The sequence below is a fragment of the Puma concolor genome, chromosome A2 (genome assembly GCF_028749965.1).
Source record: "Puma concolor isolate L17-30 chromosome A2, mPumCon1.1.hap2, whole genome shotgun sequence".
NCBI lineage: Eukaryota > Metazoa > Chordata > Mammalia > Carnivora > Felidae > Puma > Puma concolor.
The window spans coordinates 119,298,222-119,317,298 of NC_141668.1; the positions used below are offsets into that span (position 1 = coordinate 119,298,222).

At 40.6% G+C, this 19,077-nt stretch overlaps 1 protein-coding gene across 2 annotated transcripts in view; it reads left to right on the forward strand.

The window, feature by feature from the left end:
- The window catches only part of SEC13 (SEC13 homolog, nuclear pore and COPII component), a 35,556-nt gene extending 17,157 nt beyond the window's left edge, over positions 1–18,399 (forward strand). For both annotated transcript variants that reach the window (XM_086697444.1, XM_086697445.1), the window contains exons 6-9: positions 6,541–6,674; positions 7,098–7,221; positions 8,128–8,274; positions 17,947–18,399. In XM_086697444.1, the coding sequence (XP_086553570.1) occupies positions 6,541–6,674; positions 7,098–7,221; positions 8,128–8,274; positions 17,947–18,060 (519 nt within the window). In that variant the 3' untranslated portion in view covers positions 18,061–18,399. The remainder of the gene's footprint in view (positions 1–6,540; positions 6,675–7,097; positions 7,222–8,127; positions 8,275–17,946) is intronic.
- Positions 18,400–19,077: the final 678 nt, after the last annotated feature.

Sequence of the window (19,077 nt, forward strand, 5' to 3'; positions counted from 1 at the left end):
AAGCCATGTGACTTACAAGGGAAACAAAATTAGATTTTCAGTAGACTCTTGAACAGCAATGATCCATGCATAGAAAAAAAAAAAAAATCACAATAATCAAGGAAAGAATGTGTGGGCCAAGGATTTATAACCAGCAAAACTGACTTTCAAGTTCATACAAAAGATCATAGCAGCTTTAAAAGCCAAAAACTGGATATAATCTACATGTGAATGGATCAAATTGTGTTTCGTCCATACTATTGAAATGTTACTTAGCAATGAAAAGAAATGACTACTGACACACATAAGAATGAATTTTAAAATAATTACACAGAGTGACAAAAATCAGATTAAAAGGTATATATTATAAATTCCATTGATCTAAAATTCTAGAAAAAGTAAACTAGAGTGACAGCAGATCATTTAAGTTTGGGGTAGAGCAGGGCTAGGGGAGGGACTAGGAAAAAGACCAGAGCAAACTTTGAGGGGCAATGGATAGATTTATCTTTTTTCAGTAAAATACTTTTTTTTAATCACCTCTTGTTTTTACTGAGGTATCATTGACATATTTTTAGTTCAGATTTACAATTTAATGATTCAGTATTTGTATACATTACAAAATGATTACCACAATAAGACTAGTTAACATTTGTCACTGTATATAATTACCCCCCAAATTTTTTCCTTTGAGCTTCCAACTTCAACCCAGGTCATAATCCCATGGTTCATGAGTTCGAGCCCCATGTCAGGCTCTGTGCTGACAGCTCAGAGCCTGCTTTGGAGTCTGTGTCTCCTCTCTCTCTGCCCCTTTCCTGCTCATGCTCTGTCTCAAAACTAAACACTTTTCCAAAGAAGACATGCAGATGGCTAACAGACACATGAAAAGATGCTCAACATCACTCATGTCAGAGAAATACAAATCAAAACCACATTGAGATACCACCTCACAGCAGTCAGAGTGGCTAAAATTAACAACTCAGGAAACAACAGATGTTGACAAGGATGTGGAAGAAGGGGAACCCTCTTGCACTGTTGGTGGGAATGCAACGTGGTATAGCCACTCTGGAAAACAGTATGGAGGTTCTTTAAAAAATTAAAAATATGCTACAGCCCAGCAATAGCACTCCTAGGAATTTATTCAGAGGATACAGGAGTGCTGATTTGAAGGGGTGTATGTACCCTAATATTTATTTTATATTTATAGTACTATCAACAATAGCCAAATTATGGAAAGAGCCCAATGTCCATCAACTGAATGGATAAAGAAGATGTGGTGTATGTGTATACACACACACACACACACACACACACACACACACACACTAGAATACTACTTGACAATGAAAAAGAATGAAATCTTGACATTTGCAGCAATGTGGATGGAACTGGAGGGTATTATGCTAAGCGAAATAAGTCAGAGAAAGACCGGTATCTTATGTTTTCACTCATATGTGGAATGTGAGAAACTTAAGACCATGAGGGAAGGGATGGGGGAAATATACATAGTTACAAACAGGGAGGCAAACCTTAAGAGACTCTTAAATACAGAGAACAAACTGAGGGTTGATTGTGGGGGGGGGTGGTGGTCCAGGGCAGGGAGGGGAAATGGGAGATGGGCATTGAGGAGGGCACTTGTTGGGATGGGAACTGAGTGTTAATATATAAGTGATAAATCATGGGAACCTACTCCCAAAGCCAAGAGCACACTGTATACACTGTCACAATTATATTTAAAAATAAACACTTAAAATTTTTTTAAATAAAATCTGAAAAGTTTTTTCTTGTGATAAGGACTTGTGAGATGTGCTCTCGTAGCAACTTGCAGATAGGCAGTATAGTATTACCTATAGTCACATCTCTGTGACTTATTTTATACCTGAAAGTTTATCTTTTGACTCCCTTTTACACATTTTACACACCTCACACCCCACTTCTGGCAACCACCTCTCTGTTCTTTGTATCATCTATGAGCATGGTTTTTCTCATGTTTGTCTTTTTTTTTTTTTTTTTTTTTTTTTTTTTTACAGATTCCACATATAAGTGAGATCATACAATGTCTTTCACTTCATTTAGCATAATGCCCTCAATGTCTATCCATGTTGCAGAAGCCACAATTTCTTTTCTTATGGTTGAATATTCCATATATGTGTGTGTGTGTGTGTGTGTGTGTACATCACGTTTTTGGGTTTTTTTCATTCATCCATCGATGGACACTTAGGTTGCTTTCATGTCCTAGCTATTGTAAATAACGTGCAGGGCACATGGGGGGCGGGTGCAGATGTCTTGTTGAATTAGTGTTTTTGTTTTTGCTTTTTTTGATAAATAACCAGAAGTAGAATTGCTGGATCATATGTTAATTCTATTTTTAATTTTTTGAGGAACCTCCTTACTGTTTTCCACAATGGCTCCACCAATTTACACTCCCACCAACAGTACACAAGGGTTACCTTTTTTCCACATATTCAACACTTGTCTTTTTGATACTAGTCATTCTGACTGGTGTGAGGTGCTATCTCATTATGGTTTTGATCTGCATTTCTCTTATGATGAGTGATGCTGAGCATCTTTTCATGTGTCTGTTCATCATCAGTATGTCTTTGGGAATTGTGTATTCAGGTCCTCTGCCCATTTTTAATCAGATTATCTATTCGGAGGTTAAGTTGCATGAGTTCTTCAGGGTAACGTTGGCCTCGTAGAATGGATTTGGAAGAATACCTTCCTTTTCTATTTTTGGAATAGTTTGGGAAGGCAGATATTCATTCTTTAAGTGTTTGGTAGAGGGTCACCTGGCTGGTTCAGTTGGTGAGCATGCAACTCTTGATCTCTCGGGTTGTGAGTTTGAGCCCCACATTGGGTGTAGAGATTACTTAACAGTAAAACCTTAAAAAAATAAATGTTTGGTAGAATTCACCTGTGAAGCCGTCTGGTCCTAGACTTTTTTTGGAAGTCTTTTGATTACCAATTCAGTTTTATTACTAGTAATCCATCTGTTCAGATTTTGTTTCTTCAGTCTTGTAAGATGTCATTCAGTCTTGTAAGATGGTATGTTTCTAGGAATTTATCCATTTCTTCTGTGTGGTTCAATTTGTTGACATATAATTTTTCATAGTAGTCTCATAATCCTTTATATTTCTATGGCGTAGGTTGTAATTTCTTCTCTTTCATTTCTGATTTGAGTCCACTTTTGATGATTCTGGCCAAAGATTTATCAATTTTTTTTTTTTATCTTTTTAAAGAACCAGCTCTTTCATTGATCTTTTCTGTTGTAGTTTGAGTCTCTATTTTATTTATTCCCTTTCTGATCTTTATTATTTCCTTCTTTCTACCACCTTTGGGCTTGCTTTGTTCTTTTTTTTTTTTTTTTTTTTTTCAAAATTCTTTTAACATTTATTTGTTATTCAGAGACAGAGTGCGAGTGGGGGAGGGGCAGAGAGAAGAAGGAGATAGAATCTGAAGCAGGCTCCAGGCTCTGAGCTGTCAGCACAGAGCCCGATGCAGGGCTCAAACTCACGGACCATGAGGTCATGACCTGAGCTGAAGTCGGGCGCTTAACCAGCTGAGCCACCCAGGTACCCCTAGGCTTTGTTTGCTCTTTTTCTAGTTCCTTTAGGTATAAGGTTAGATTATTAGAGATTTGTTTCTTGAGTGGACCTGTATCGCGATAAATTTCCCCCTTAGAATTCCTTTTGCTATATTCCAAAGATTGTGAACCATTGTGTTTCCATTTTCATTTTTTCCAAGTGTATTTTTTATTTCCTCTTTGATTTCTTCATTGACCCATTGGTTGTTTAGCAGCACGTTGTTTAGTCTCCATGTGCTTATATTTTTCCCATTTTTTAAAATTAATCCCTTTATCATTTGGAATGCCCTTCTTTTGTCTCTTTTTATAGTCTTTGTTTTTAATTCTATTCTGTCTGACCTAATCATTGCTACCCCAGGTTTTGGTTTGTTTGTTTGCCTCCATTTGCATGGAATATCTTATTCCAACCCTTCAGTTTAGTCTTTATGTGTCTTCAGGTATGAAGTGAATCTCTTCTAGGCAGCCTATAGATGCGTGTTGTTTTTTCATCCAGTCACCGTTTGTCTTTTGATTGGAGCATTTAGGCCATTTACATTGAAAGTGATTATTGATAGATATGTACTTATTGCCATTTTTGTTCATTGTTTTCTGGCCGTTTAGTAGTTCCTTTCTTGTTCTCTTTATGGCTTGATGACTTTCTTTAGTAGTATGCTTAGATTCCTGTCTCATTATCTTTTGTGTATCTACTTTAGATTTTTGCTTTATGGTTACCATGAGGCTTACATTTATTTATAACGTATTTATAACAGTCTGTTTGGAGTTGAGAAGAACTTACACATGAACGCATTCTAAAGCTCTACATTTTTTACTCTCCCTCCACCCACATTTTATGTTTCTGACATCACTTTTTATCTTGTGTATCCCCTAACTAATTATTGGAGTTATATTTTTACTACTTTTGTCTTTTAACCTCCATACTAGCTTTAGCTGTGATTAACCTACCAACTTTCCTATATTTACCTTAACCAGTGAGATTTTTATTTTCAAATGTTTTGTTGTTACTAATCACCCTTTATTTTCAGCTTAAAGAAGATCCTTTAACATTTCTTATATGGTGAGCTTAGTAGTCATGAACCCCATTAGGTTTAGCTTGTCTAGAAAACTTTCTCTCCTCCAATTCTGAATAGTTTCACTTCCCTGAGTATTCTGGGTCGGAAGTTTTTTTTTCTTTCAGCACTTTGAAACATGTCTGTTATCTTGGTTGTAGTGGTAGTTTTACAGAGTATACCTGTGTCAGAGTTCATCAGATTGTGCCTTTATGTCAATAATACCTCAAAGCCCTTCATAAAATTTTATATTGGAGTATAAAGGACATAAACTGTTAGTGCTATACACAAACTCAAGGACTTATTTCCACTCGCCCTTCCTGAGGGATCTACTTGAGAATAAGCTTCAGACAAAAAAAAAAAAAAATGATTGGAAAGACATCAAGTATAGTTAACTGTAGAGAAATAAGACCAAATGAGTTATAAGGCAGAGTATAGGATGTACTGGCCATGTGCTCTATTAAGGTAGTGGATGGACAACTATTTAAAAAGTGGGCACAAGCAGAGCAGGAGGTCAGAATCTTTTAATGTTGGTACCATACACACAAAACACGCCCCTCCCACCTCCATACATTGGCAGTGACTGAGACCGATGTGTAAAATGAGATAAAATGATTATGTGGCAGCGAGCATCCCTAGCACCGGTCTATAGTTTTGAAATAATTTCTCACCAAAAGAAACCCTAATTCCTGAGGAAGTGGCTGATCTCAGGTCTGAGGCAGGAAATGTACAAGATGAGTCTGTGATATCTTGTCATACTTAACAGAAATAATCAAAGATGTATTTTGACATACTAGAATTATGTCAGAAAGCCAATTTGAACACACACTACAGTTTAGGTGTCAAAAAAATGAACTGAAATCCATCAGATATGCTTAGATCTGTGAGTTCATAATGATATATAAAGAGAGAATCAATCATCCTTGAAGACCGTCAGGAAACCAGTTCAAAAGTGTCAAGCATTTGACCTGCCTTTCCTATCTGATCTGTACCCATGAGGATCCAAATATTAATGAGGGGAATTGCCCCATGTCTAGCTTATTCCTTATAATAAATGAGAAAGAAATGAATACAATTACAATATCACCATTTTGTAATGTCCAGTGAATTGAAGGAGACATAAATTGTTGACAGATGCTAATAACATAAAAAAGACAATTTGATGTCATTTGCCTCCCGATGAAAGAATACTGCCTGTAGTGTTAACAAAGGGGTCAAACTTGAGTCTGATCCAGTCTAGGATCCAGCTGACAGTTTTCAGGAATTCAGAGGAAAGTGTTGAACCAAGTGAGAAAGAACAAATCAGCCTGAGATACTGCAGGTCGGAAGACTGGTCTTTCTTCAACAGAAAAATTGTAAAGAAAAAAGATCAGAGCGGGGAATCTATAAATGAGGAAATGTAAAAAAGATTTTGAAAAAAAACATTTAAATGGCAAGACCACACTGTAGTGTCTAGGGATGCATATTTGGGTGACAAAACTAAAAAGAAAAAAAAGGTAAGAAATTAGAAGTTAGGAAAATGTTACTGGGGAAGAGGGCTATGATTCACGTAGGACATAATTACAAGGCTTCCTGGGTGAATGGTAATTTGCTATCTTGAGCAAGTAGTGGTTACAAGAATGCTTTAGACTAATTCATTAAGCCATGTATTTACTTTGCATGGTTTTCTGAATCCCTTCATATTTTTGAAAACTGTTCTGTTTCTTAAACTCCCTGGAGTTTCTCCTACTTTAAATATATTGCTGAAAAATAAAGGCACTGCTAGGGCTCCTTGAAAAGCATTATGGTGGCTAATCCTTAATTCATCAAAATAGCTGTCCTACTTAATCCTGTCCTGAGAATTGGAGGGGATATGAACTGCAGCTTTGGATCTGCAGAAGCAGTGCTCTGTTGCAAGTCAAAAGGGCAAAGTCATCCCAATCCCCATCCTTACAGATTGGCTGCAATGCTGTCAGTTGGGCCCCTGCTGTTGTACCTGGAAGCCTCATAGACCAGCCATCGGGGCAGAAGCCCAACTACATCAAGAAGTTTGCGTCAGGTGGCTGTGACAACCTCATCAAGCTGTGGAAGTAAGTGGGGTTGGTGGACTTATCCTCAAGGGGACACTTCTTACCTTCCACCCTACCTACTGTGACTCAGCCACAGTTCACAAGAAACAGGATCACCCTTTTTTCCCCTCCTGCTGATAGAATACCATTTTCAATCTGTCAGAGGACATCCTTTAAAAACAACTTGGCCTTGCTCAAGCATTTTAATTCTTCACCTAATTCCCAATTGCCGGCACCATTGGCTGTGAGGGAACAGAGCATTTCTTGGAGGGTTTCTTTATAGCTGGTGAACTGAGTAAAAATCTACAAGGTCAATAAATGAAATCAGAAAGATGGAATAGCTTCTTGGCCCCTGCAAAGCCCATGGGCTGGGGGTGGAATGGAGGTGTGGGAAAACACCTGGGCTGCAACCTGCTGCATTCTTCCTTTCATCTCCCCTGTCAGGGAGGAGGAGGATGGCCAGTGGAAGGAGGAACAGAAGCTAGAAGCGCACAGTGACTGGGTTCGAGATGTGGCCTGGGCCCCCTCCATTGGCCTGCCCACCAGCACCATCGCCAGCTGCTCCCAGGTCAGCTCAGACCCATGAGAGCCTCCCCTGTTGTTTAATCTCTGAGTAAGTCCCGTCAGCCCTTATAGTCCCCCTAGGGTAAAGTCTTTTAAAGGTAAGGGTAGGGCAACAGGCACCTTTGGACCAGTGCAAGTAGGAGACCCAGGTCATCCTGTAACGAAGACTTGATCAAAAGGCACAAGTGGCTTGTCTCCACTGAGCCACGAGCATGGTCAAATTTGGGACCAATTTCCCATCCTCAGCATTGTATGGCTGGGAAATAGAGCTGCCCAGGTACATTCTGGGAGTGTTCCCAAGTGGAGTCTAGGGGCAATTGGAAGTTCTAATAAGGTCTTGGACTCACCTACCTATTCTGTCTTCACAGATCACAAAAGAAAAACCAAGGACAAGCCTTAAATTATGTGCTAACCCACCACTGACAAAGGTTAAGCCAGGCTTCATTTGAGCCTGTTATGTTTCATCCTAAATTTGAGAGGGACTTTTTAAACTTGTCCCTTCTCATTCTCTGAGCTTGGTTTATAGACAGCCATACCTATTTGGTTGAGAAAATATAGACAGAGCCCAAGGGAGCCAAAATAAGGAGGGGACTTGGCAGACATGAGGAAAACCCAGAGAAAATTTTACAGTTAGCAGCAATGCAAAATCCATACCTGAAACCAGTATGAGCACAGGAACCTGGGAGACTCGAATGTGAAACGTGTTCCTGGGGTAAAGGGATAAAAGCACGGCTGCTGGGCTGGACACTCGCCATCACAGCTGTGCACACCCAGGAGGGCCTTGGCTGTGCTCTGTGCTGAATCCCCCACCCTATTCCTGCAAAAGTCCAATATGGCTCCAGATTGAGCAGATATCCCCAGTGCAAGATCCCTGCCTTACCTTCCCTGACTTTAGCCTATCTCTTCCCAGGATGGTCGTGTGTTCATCTGGACCTGTGATGACATCTCGAGCAATACGTGGTCCCCCAAACTGCTGCACAAGTTCAATGATGTTGTGTGGCATGTGAGCTGGTCCATCACCGCCAACATCCTGGCTGTCTCAGGCGGAGACAATAAGGTACACCCCATTTCCATGGCATGGTAGACAGGGCCCTGTTTGTCTTTACTAGGCCCGTTAGAAAGCACAGTTGAATTCCCCATGTAATGAGAGGCTTAGAAGGATCCTTAATGAGGACTGTGTTTTGAGTATGTCTCTTAATTATATCATTAAATTTTACAGTCCCCTGTACCTCCACCCCCAAGCCCCCAGAGGTTGTTTGTCCCCTTTTTACAAATACGAAAGAAGCTGGCAGAAGTGGTTTGACTTGCACAGGGGTCACAAAGCTTTTAGATGGCAGAGCCAGCAATCGGGCCCAGATTAAATCCCAAGTCACTGCCTTGATAGTCCCATCACCTTAACCATTTGACCACCTTGTCATATGGTGACATTCAATTAGCACGGCCAAAAAGTAAATAGATTTAAAAAAAAAAAAAAAAACATAAACAAAAGCAAAAAGATAGGAGGGTTTCTGTCAGACACCTAAGAGACATATTTCTAAAAATCTGTATAATTCATGAGTATTATTCACCCACCATATACCTCTCCCTACTGGGCTATAAGCCATATAAAGGAAGGGACATGGAGGCAAAGTAGCCACTGGAAAACAGTAAAACAAAGAGTAGTTCAGGACAGCATAGCAACAAAGCAAATGTGCTTGAACAGCCATGACCACTGCTTTGAAACCTGTTTTTTTTTTTTTTTTTTTTTTTTTTTTTTTAAAAATTTTTTTTTCAACGTTTTTATTTATTTTTGGGACAGAGAGAGACAGAGCATGAACGGGGGAGGGGCAGAGAGAGAGGGAGACACAGAATCAGAAACAGGCTCCAGGCTCTGAGCCATCAGCCCAGAGCCTGACGCGGGGCTTGAACTCACGGACCGCGAGATCGTGACCTGGCTGAAGTTGGACACTTAACCGACTGCGCCACCCAGGCGCCCCTGAAACCTTTTTAAAGTTACATATGGACCGTCTGCCTGAGAGAAGAGGCGTAAGCTAGGGAGACGGCAGTAGCTTGTTACTTCTTCCTTCCTAGAGGCAGCCTTTTAATCCTGGCAAAATACATACAAAGTTTACCCATCGTAACCATTTTTAGGTGTACAGTTCAGTGGTTTTGAGTACATTCACGTTATTGTGCGACCATCACCACCACGCGTCTCTAGAACTGTTTCCATCTTACCCAGCTGAAATTCTGTCCCCACTGAACACTAACTTCCACCCAACCCAGCCCCTAGACCCCAGTAAGCACCATCCTACTTCCTATCTGTGAATCTGCTTTGGGGAACTCATGTAAGTGGAATCATGCAGTAATTGTCTTTTTGTGACTGGCCTCTTTCACTTCCCGTAGTATCCTTATCTGTGTTGTACCATATGTCAGTTTCCTACCTTTTTAAGACTAATACTCTGTTCTACCACATTTTATTTACACATACATTGGTAGACACAGGGGTGCTTCCTCCTTTGGCTGTTGTCAGTAATGCTGTGCACATGGGAGTACAAACAGTATCTCTTTGAGGGGCGCCTGAGTGTCTCAGTCGGTTGAGCATCTCACTCTTGGTTTAGGCTCAGGTCATGATCTCACAGTTGGTGGGATCGAGCCCACATCGGGCTCTGCTGATGGTGTGGATCCTCCTTGGGATTCTTTCTCTTCCTCTCTTTCTGCCCCTCCCCTGCTTGCGCACGTGCACGCTCTCTAAATATATATATATATATATATATATATATATATACCTTTGAGACTCTGTGGGCAGTTTTCATCCAGCCTGGGGTCCCTTTCATGTACAGTAGTCCTAGAAATGTAGCAGGCCTCTACTCCAGGCCATAGAATTTTAGAGCTGGAATGACCCTCAAAGATAACTAATCTAACCCTCTTTATTTCTAGTAAGTGCCAGAGGCGGGACTAGGCCCCAGGTTTGGTGGCACCTAGAACAGCCCAGCCGACCTTGACTTGCCTGAGGAGCCCTACAGTAGTATTTACAAGGCAATGGGCAAGTGGCTGGTTGTATGCACATTCCACATTTGGGTTCTGCTGCCATTATTCTTTTATGCTTCTCAACTCTTCTTTATCACCGTTTGCTACAAAGAGCTCAACTCTATTGCTGTCTGCATAGCATTCCTTCACTAAAGGACTTAGTTTGCAGTCTAGAGCATTCTGCATAGTGCATATGTAGTACATAGTCTGACTCTAAAGCAGGAATTCTCCTTTTTTTTTTAATTATAAAAAATTATTTTTAAGTTTATTTTTTGAGAGGGACAGTGACAGAGTGTGAGCAGGGTAGCAACAGGAGAGAGAGGGAGACACAGAATCTGAAGCAGGCTCAAGGCTCCGAGCTATCAGCAGAGCCCAACATAGGAATCAAACTCTCAAGCTGTGAGATCATGATCTGAGCTGAAGTGAGACACTTAAGTGACTGAGCTACCCAGGTGCTGCTAAAGCAGGAATTCTTAAAATCATTATTATTTTTTACCAGATACACGTACATAGCTTGAAGTAGTTTTTATTAGGTTATGATTTTTTTAATGCAGTCTAATTTTCATTCTCCAGAAATAAACCTTTCCAGTGCTTAACTATTTATTCCACTGTTTATGTCAGTGTTGAAATAACATACTTAACGCATCTGTTGTCTTCCTCTAGCACACTTCTCAGATTTTAGTATTTAACTTGTTAAAACATGGATTGCCAAGCCCACCCCCAGGATTTCTGAATCAGTGGGTCTGGGCAGGGACCCAAGAATTTGCAGTTTTCACAAGCTCCCCATTATGGCAGATGCCCTGGTCTAGACAGCACACTTTGAGAACCACTGCTGTATCCCGTATCCTCTTACAGAACCTGTAGCAACTTGGTTAAAACAACATCAGTATTTGGTTTTTGGTTTTTTGGGTGTTTAATGTTTACTTTTGAGAGAGAAACAGAACAGGAGCCAGGGAGGGGAAGAGAGGGTGGGAGACACAAAATTTGAAGCAGGCTCCAGGCTCTGAGTTATCAGCACAGACCCTGATGCATGGCTCAAACTCACGAACCATGAAATCATGACCTGAGCCGAAGTCGGACGCTTAACCAACTGAGCCACCCAGCCGCCCCGGGGATGCAGATACTTTTCAAGATAGTCTCTTCATTTTCTTCAGATGAATACCCAGAAGTTGAACTGCTGGATCATATAGTTCTATTTTTAATTTTGTTGAAGATCCTCTGTACTGTTTTCCATAGTGGCTGCACCAGTTTATAGTTTCACCAGTAATGCACAAGAGTTCCCTTTTCTCCACATCCATGCCAATACTTGTGTTTTTGTCTTTTTCATGATGGCCATGCTAACATGTGTGAGGTGATATTCTCCTATGGTTGTACTTCCCCAGTGATTAGAGATGCTGAGTGAGATGCTTATCTCTCACTATCACATACCTATTGGCCTTTCGTATATCTTTTTTGGAGAAATCTTCTATTCAGGTCTTTTGCCCATTTTTTAATTGTATTTTTTGGCTTTCTGGTATGGAGTTTTAGTCTTCTGTGGATATATTGTGGCGTGGGGAGTTTTCATTTGTTTGTAAACAGGCTTCACACCCAGCGGGGAGCCCAAGGTGGAACTTGAGCTCATGACCCTGAGATCAAGACCTGAGCTGAGATCAAGAGTCAAGTTGGATGCTTAATTGGTGCACCAGGGTGGCTCAGGCAGTTAAGCATCTGACCTTTGATTTTGGCTCAGGTCATGATCTCACAGTTTGTGAGTTCAAGCCCCATGTCAGTTTCTGGGCTACCAGTGTGGAACCTGCTTGGGATTCCCTCTCTCCCTCTCTCTCTGCCTGTTTCCTGCTCATGCACATGCACACGCATATGTGCTCGGTCTCAAAATAAATAAATTTAAAACATAAATCTATAAAAACAAGAGACAACCCACTGAGCCATGTAGGCATCCCTGGATATTTTGGATATTAACTCCTCTTCTGATGTATGATTTGCAAATATTTTTTTCCCATTTTGTAAGGTTGTCTTTTTACTTTGTTGATTATTTTGCTGTGCAGAAACTTTTTAGTTAATGCTGTCCTGCTAACTTATTTTTTGTTACTTTTGCTTTAGATGTCACAACCAAAAAATCTTTGTCAAGACTCATGTCAAAGAGTTTTTCTTTTTTTTTAAGTTTATTTTCAGAGAGGGAATGCACGTGTGTGAGTGGTGGAGGGAGAGACAGAAGGAGAGAATCCCAAGCAGGCATGAACCATGAGAATCATCACCTGAGCCGAAATCAAGAGTCAGACACTTAATCATTTGAGCCACCCAGGCACCCAAATAGCTTGTTTTCATATATTTTCCTCTGGGAGTTTCGATAGTTTCAGATCTTATATTTAAGTGTTTAATGCAATTGAAGTTAGTTTTTTTGAGTGGTATAAGATAAGGGTCTAATTTTATTCTTTTACATGTTAATGTCCAGTTTACTCAGCACCATTTATTAAAGAGACAGTCTTTTCTCCATTGAGTATTCTTGGCTCCCTTGCCGAATACTAGTTAACTGTATATGCTTGAGTTTATTTCTGGGCTTTTGATTCCATTGACCTATTTGTTTTTATGTCAGTACCATCTATTCGTTTTTATGCCATTACTATAGCTTAATAGCTTGAAATTAAAAAGTAGGATTCCTGGGGGTGCCTGGGTGGCTCAGTCATCCGACTTCACCTCAGGTCATGATCTCACAGTTCATGAGTTCGAGCCCCACATTGGGCTCTGTGCTGACAGTGCAGAGCCTGGAGCTTGCTTCTGATTCTTTGGTCTTCCTCTCTCTCTTCCCCTCCGCCATTCATGGTCTGTCTTTCTCTCTCAAAAAAAAAAAAACATTTAAAAAAGAATACTTTTAAAAAAAGTAGGATTCCTTCCACTTTGTTCTTCTTTCTCAGGATTGCTTTGGCCATTTAGGGTCTTTGGTGGTTCCATATACATTTTAGGACTCTTTTTTCTATCTTTGTCAAAAAAAAAAAATGCCATTGGAATCTTGATAGGAATTGCATTGAACCTATAGATGGCTTTGGTAGTATTAAAATTTTAACAATGTTAATTATTCTAATCTATGAACAAGATACCTTTCCATTTATTTGTATTCTCAGTTTCTTTCATCACTGTCTTGTTTTCAGAGTAGAGATCTTTCACCTCTTTGGTTAAGTTCATGAGTATTTTATTGTTTTTGTTATTGTAAGGATCATTTTATTTCTTTTTGAATAATTCATTCTTAGTGTATAGAAACACTACTGATTTTCATTAATTTTGTATCCTGCAACTTTAATGAATTCACTGTTTAGATCTAAGCTTTTTTTAAAAAAAAAAATTTTTTTTTTAACGTTTCTATTTATTTTTGAGACAGAGAGAGACAGAGCATGAAGGGGGGAGGGGCAGAGAGAGAAGGAGACACAGAATCGGAAGCAGGCTCCAGGCCCTGAGCCTTCAGCCCAGAGCCCGACGCGGGGCTCGAACTCACAGACCGTGAGATCGTGACCTGAGCTGAAGTCAGACGCTTAACCGACTGCGCCACCCAGGCGCCCCTAGATCTAAGCTTTTTGATGAAACCTTTAGGATTTTCTGTGTATAACATCTTGTCATCTGCAAATAGAGACAATTTTAGTTTTTCCGTTCCAATTCTGATGCCTTTTTTTTTTCCTTGCCTGGTTGCTTTGGCAACGACTTGTAGTAGTACATTGAAAAAGAATGGTAAGAGTGGGTACCCTTTTCTTATTGCCTATTTTCAAGGAAGAACTTTTGGCCTTTCACCATGGGGTATTGTACTAGCTGTCGGCTTATCACATGACCTTTATTATTGAGGTATGTTCCTTCTATACCTAATCTGTTAAGCATTATCACAAACAGATCACATTGGTTGATTTGCATATGTTGAACCGTCCGTGCATTCCATGTCTGAATCCTGCTTGATCATGGTGAATGATCCTTTTAGTGTACTGCCAAATTCAGTTTGCATCTATATTCATCAGGGTTATTTGTCCAAAGTTTTATTTTCTGGTAGTAGCCTTTTCTGGCTTTGGTATAAGGGCAGTTGTTGGCCTTGTAAAAATGAGTGTGTGGGTGTATTTCCTCCTCTTAAAAAAAAAATTTTTTTTTGGAATATTTTGAGGATTGGTATTCATTCCTTACATGTTAGCTTAAATTCACCAGTGAAGCCATCTGGCCCTGGGCTTTTTTTATACAAGGAGATTTTCAATTATTATTCAGTCTCTTTACTGTTGAGATATTGTATTTCAGAAAATTTTTTAATTTTTATAAAATTTTTTATTCAGATTTTTTGTTTCTTCCTGATTCAGTCTTGGTAACATTTCTAAGAATTTGTCCATTTTTTCTAGCCTGTTCAGTTTGTTGACATAGAGTTGTTTCATAGTAGTTTCTTATTTTTCTTTGTATTTCTGTGATGATCAGTTGTAATATCTCCTTTCTCATTTATAATTTTGTTGTTTTGGGTCCTCTTTTTTCTTTGGTTAATCTAGGTAAACTTTGTTAGTTTTGTCAACCAACCAACTCTTCTGGTCAATCCTTTCTATTCTCTATTTCATTTATTTCTGCTCTTATATTTATTATTTGCTAGCTTTGGACAAAGTTTGTTCTTTTCTGATTCCTTAAGGCATAGAGTTAGGTTATTTGGGATAGGTCTTGTTTCTGAATGTAGGCATTAATTGCTGTGAACTTCCTTCTAAGAACTGCTTTTGCTGCATCCTGTGAGTTTTGGTATATTGTGTTTTTCATTTGATTCAAAATAATTTCAGTGTTTAATTTGCATGTGTTTGTGAATTTCTCAGTTTCCTCTTGCTATTGATATCTTGCTGTATTCATGCCATTGTGGTTAGAGAAGATAATTGGTTTAATTTTTTTTTAATTTGCTAAGACTCATTTTGTGGTGTAACATATAGGAAATGTTCATGTGCACTTAATGTATGTTCTGCTGTCAGAAGGTTATGTACATGTTAGGCCCATTTGTTCTGTACTATTGTTCAAATCCACTGTTTCCTTATTATCTGTCTGGATGATCTCCATTGTTGAGAGTATTAAAGTCCCCAACCATTTTTGTGTTACTCTTTATTTCCGTTTAGTTCGGTTTTGGTTCATATAATTAGATGTTTCAGTGGTGGGTATCTATATATTTATAATTGTTACATCTTCTTGGTGTGTTGATCCCTCTGTCTCTCTGTACTATTTTTTAACATTTTATTTATTTTTGAGAGAGGGAGGGGCAGAGAGAGAGGGAGACACAGAATCCGAAGCGCAGGCTCTAGGCTCCCAGCTGTCAGCACAGAGCCCAATGCAGGGCTTGAATCCGTGAACCATGAGATCATGACCAGGGCTGAAGTCGGATGCTCAACCAACTGAGCCACCCAGGCACCCCTCTCTTTACTATTTTCACTTTAAAGTGTATTTGATATAAATATAGCTACCTCTGCTTTCTTTGTGGTTGCCATTTGCTTAAAGTATCTCTTTCCATCCCTACTCCATCTCTGTCTTTAAGGCTGAAGTGAATCTCTTATAGGAAGCATATTGTTGGATCTTGTGTTTTTGGTTTTTTTTTATTCATTCAGCCAGGTGTTATCTCCCCGGGAGAGTTTAAACCATTTATATTTGAAGTAACTATTAATTAATAAGGCCTTACACAATTGCCATTTTGTTTATTTTCTTGTGGTTTTCTTGATACATTGTTCCTTCTTTTTTTGTGTTTTGAAGTTTTATGGTATCAGTATGCTTTGACTTGTCATGTTCTTTGGCCTAATATTACCACAGGTTTTTCCCTTGTGGCTATAAGGTTTACATAAGACATTTTAAAACACTCTGTTTTAAAATAACATCTAAACACTTTGACTTCTCCCCCTCACATTTTAGGTTATTGATGTTACAATTTATATATTTTATAATGTGTAACTAATAACAGGTTATTGTAGTTACGGTTATTTAACTACCATGGTTATTTCTTACTACATTATCTTTTAAACTAGAGCTAGAAGTGAATTATGCACTAACATCACCATATTACAGAATCCAACTTTATTTATCATCACCAGTAAATTTTATACTGCCTTGTGTAGTGTTAATGAGCATCCTTTTATTTATACTCAACTCCCTTTAGCATTTCTTGTAAGGCAGATGTAGCGGTGATGAGTTCCCTCTGCTTTTGTTTGTCCAAGAAAGTCTATCCATTGCCCAAGGACACTTTTGCCTGGTAGAGTAGCCTTGGTTAATAGTTTTTCTTGCTTTGAGTATTTTGTGTCATCCCATTTTCTTCTGGCCTGAAAAGCTTCTATTGAGAAATCTCACAGTCTTATGGGGGTTCCCTTATATGTAACCTTTTTTTTTCTAGCTGCTCTTAAAATTCTTTGACTTTTGATGATTCTGACATGTCTTTTGTAGCCCTGTTTATTTAGGGCCTCTTGGCAGTTCATAGGTCTTCCTGTCTTTAGAGTCCATTGTAGAGCTCTATTAGTTTCATTTGGTTGTGTCACATTTACCTGGCTTTCTGTGATCCTCGTGTTGGTATCTGCATTGGAGTTAAGTGGTCCCTTCTTCCAAACGTTGCAGGCTCACTTTGGCAGATAGTTTGACTGGTCAGCGCAGTTGGGTTTCTGGTCATTCCTGGTCCTTGGACAGGTGTGGCTGCTGTTAGGGTCTGTTTTTTAGTGGAGCAACTGTTTGAGTTCTGAGCATAGAGGGTATTCCACTGGGTGAGAACAGCAGGTAGGACTGCTGACTCGAGTTCCCTGCCCAAGTGAAGCTAGTGGGTGTCACTGTGACCTGGATTCTCCAGTCAGGCTTCCTACAGTCAGGACTGGGCTCTCTACAAGAGTCTGTAAATTGGCTTTCTGGATGAGAGACCAAGAGCCAGGAACTGCAGCAAGTGGGGCTGTGACTCAGCCTTTCTGCCTGGGTGGGGGCAGACCAGGTTCAAGAGCTGGCAGAACTGCACTGTAGAGCATTCCCTGGGGCAGACTGGACCCCCCCCCTTGGTGCTGTAAATGAGCAGAGATACTGGTTGGGACTACTGCTTGGGCTCTGCAGCTAGGAACTTGGTCTGTTAATAACACAGTGCCGGTTCCGGGAAGCCCACCCAGTGCATGGGCATGATGATTCTATCTCACTTGGGACCAATGATTTATTCAAGCCATTGGCATAGACTCGGACTTAGAGGAGGAGGGCAGTTGGGTTCACTTGGACCTGGTGACCGGGAGGTGGACCGTGCCTCCCCTGTGGTGTTGACCACTTAAGAACCCCACTTAGTCACCATCAGATTCCGAGCAGTTGAAACCCACAGATGTGCCTGCAGTCCCCGTGGGGCAGAGCCCAGAATGAGGGATCCCACGAGGCCATGACTTACAGTGCTGAGTGACTGGATGTCACCCCTGTGCTCCTTTCCCCCTGGAAAAACAGAAGTTGGACGTGGTGTTGAGTCAGCCTGGGTGGGGGCCATGCAGTCAGCATGTAGCCTTCCAGCCTATCCTTCTGGTACAAGGAGTTGGTCTCTTTAGTCGGGCAGGGGGTGCTTCAGCCACATTCCTGTCTTCTAGGATTTGCTCAGTGGCTTCTTGTTCATGAATATTTGTTGTTCTTCCTGTGAGGGGGAGCTAAGTCAGAAACATCCTTTGTCACCGTCTTGCTGAAGATCTGGGAAGGTAAGGACAGCAGAGGGAAGGGTGCAGACCTGTAACAGGCTGTGTGCACTGGCTTGCAGGTGACCCTGTGGAAGGAGTCTGTCGACGGGCAGTGGGTGTGCATCAGTGATGTCAACAAGGGCCAAGGTTCTGTGTCCACTTCCGTCACAGAGGGCCAGCAGAACGAGCAGTGACAAGACAGGAAAGGCTCAGCTCCCCTCCTGCTGACTCCAGGACTGCCCTTTCCTGGACCAACTGACCAAACCGCTGGGAGGAATAGCTCCAACAAGATTCCTTCCCCAGGAGTAGTTACAAGTGCAACCAGATAGATCATCTGCCTTAACATGATTTGATATGGTTTGTAATTTACTGTCCTGCTGAAAGCACTCATGTTAGGAGAAAAAAGCTACAAATGATCTTCAAATCTATTATTTTAAAATATTTTTGGCCATTTTTATGTACCTTTTGGGTTTCAGGCATTATTTGGGGGGTTTTGTTTCCAAAATAGTTAAATAAATTCATATTGCTTATAATTCTTCCTGCATTACCCCAACCCCTCCCTAAAAAGCTCATGTTCACTCCTGTTTGTCAGTGTATTAGAACAACATTCGCCAAGACCCTGGTCCCTGTAGGCTGGCTGAACCCCCAGCCGACATACACAAAGCTGGTATCTGTGTAACATCCTTGTGATTCCAGTCACACTGGACGTGGGCTCCGGTGAGGGGGAGTGTGTCCTCTGAACATATATCCTCTTCCAGAAAGTGGGAATACAAGTCTGCCTTACAGAGAAGACTCGGATGAACTAATGCATGGAGGTGACCCATAACGTGCCATGCAAACACAGGGCAGTATTAACCAAATACCCACAATTAAGAGACTGGCCTGGAAAGTGGGTACACTTCATGCAGATTATGGACCCTGTCAGTGCCGGAGACCATGGTTCTGGTCCTGGTCAACCCTGAACCTAGTATCACCTGTTAGCAGAAGCCTTGAGACCCTCACCTGAATCGGTCGTCACAACGGCGGGTATAATTTATACTGAAACCTATCGCGAGCTGGTACTACACTGGAGCCGTCCTGTGTTGCAACACAACAGACCAGTGTAGGCCTATACCCCCAACTTACCAATGAGGAAACTGGCACTGAAGGTGGAAGACCTGCCCAGGGCTGTCCACTGCCAAGTGGTAAAGCTAGCCTTTGAGTCCCAATCC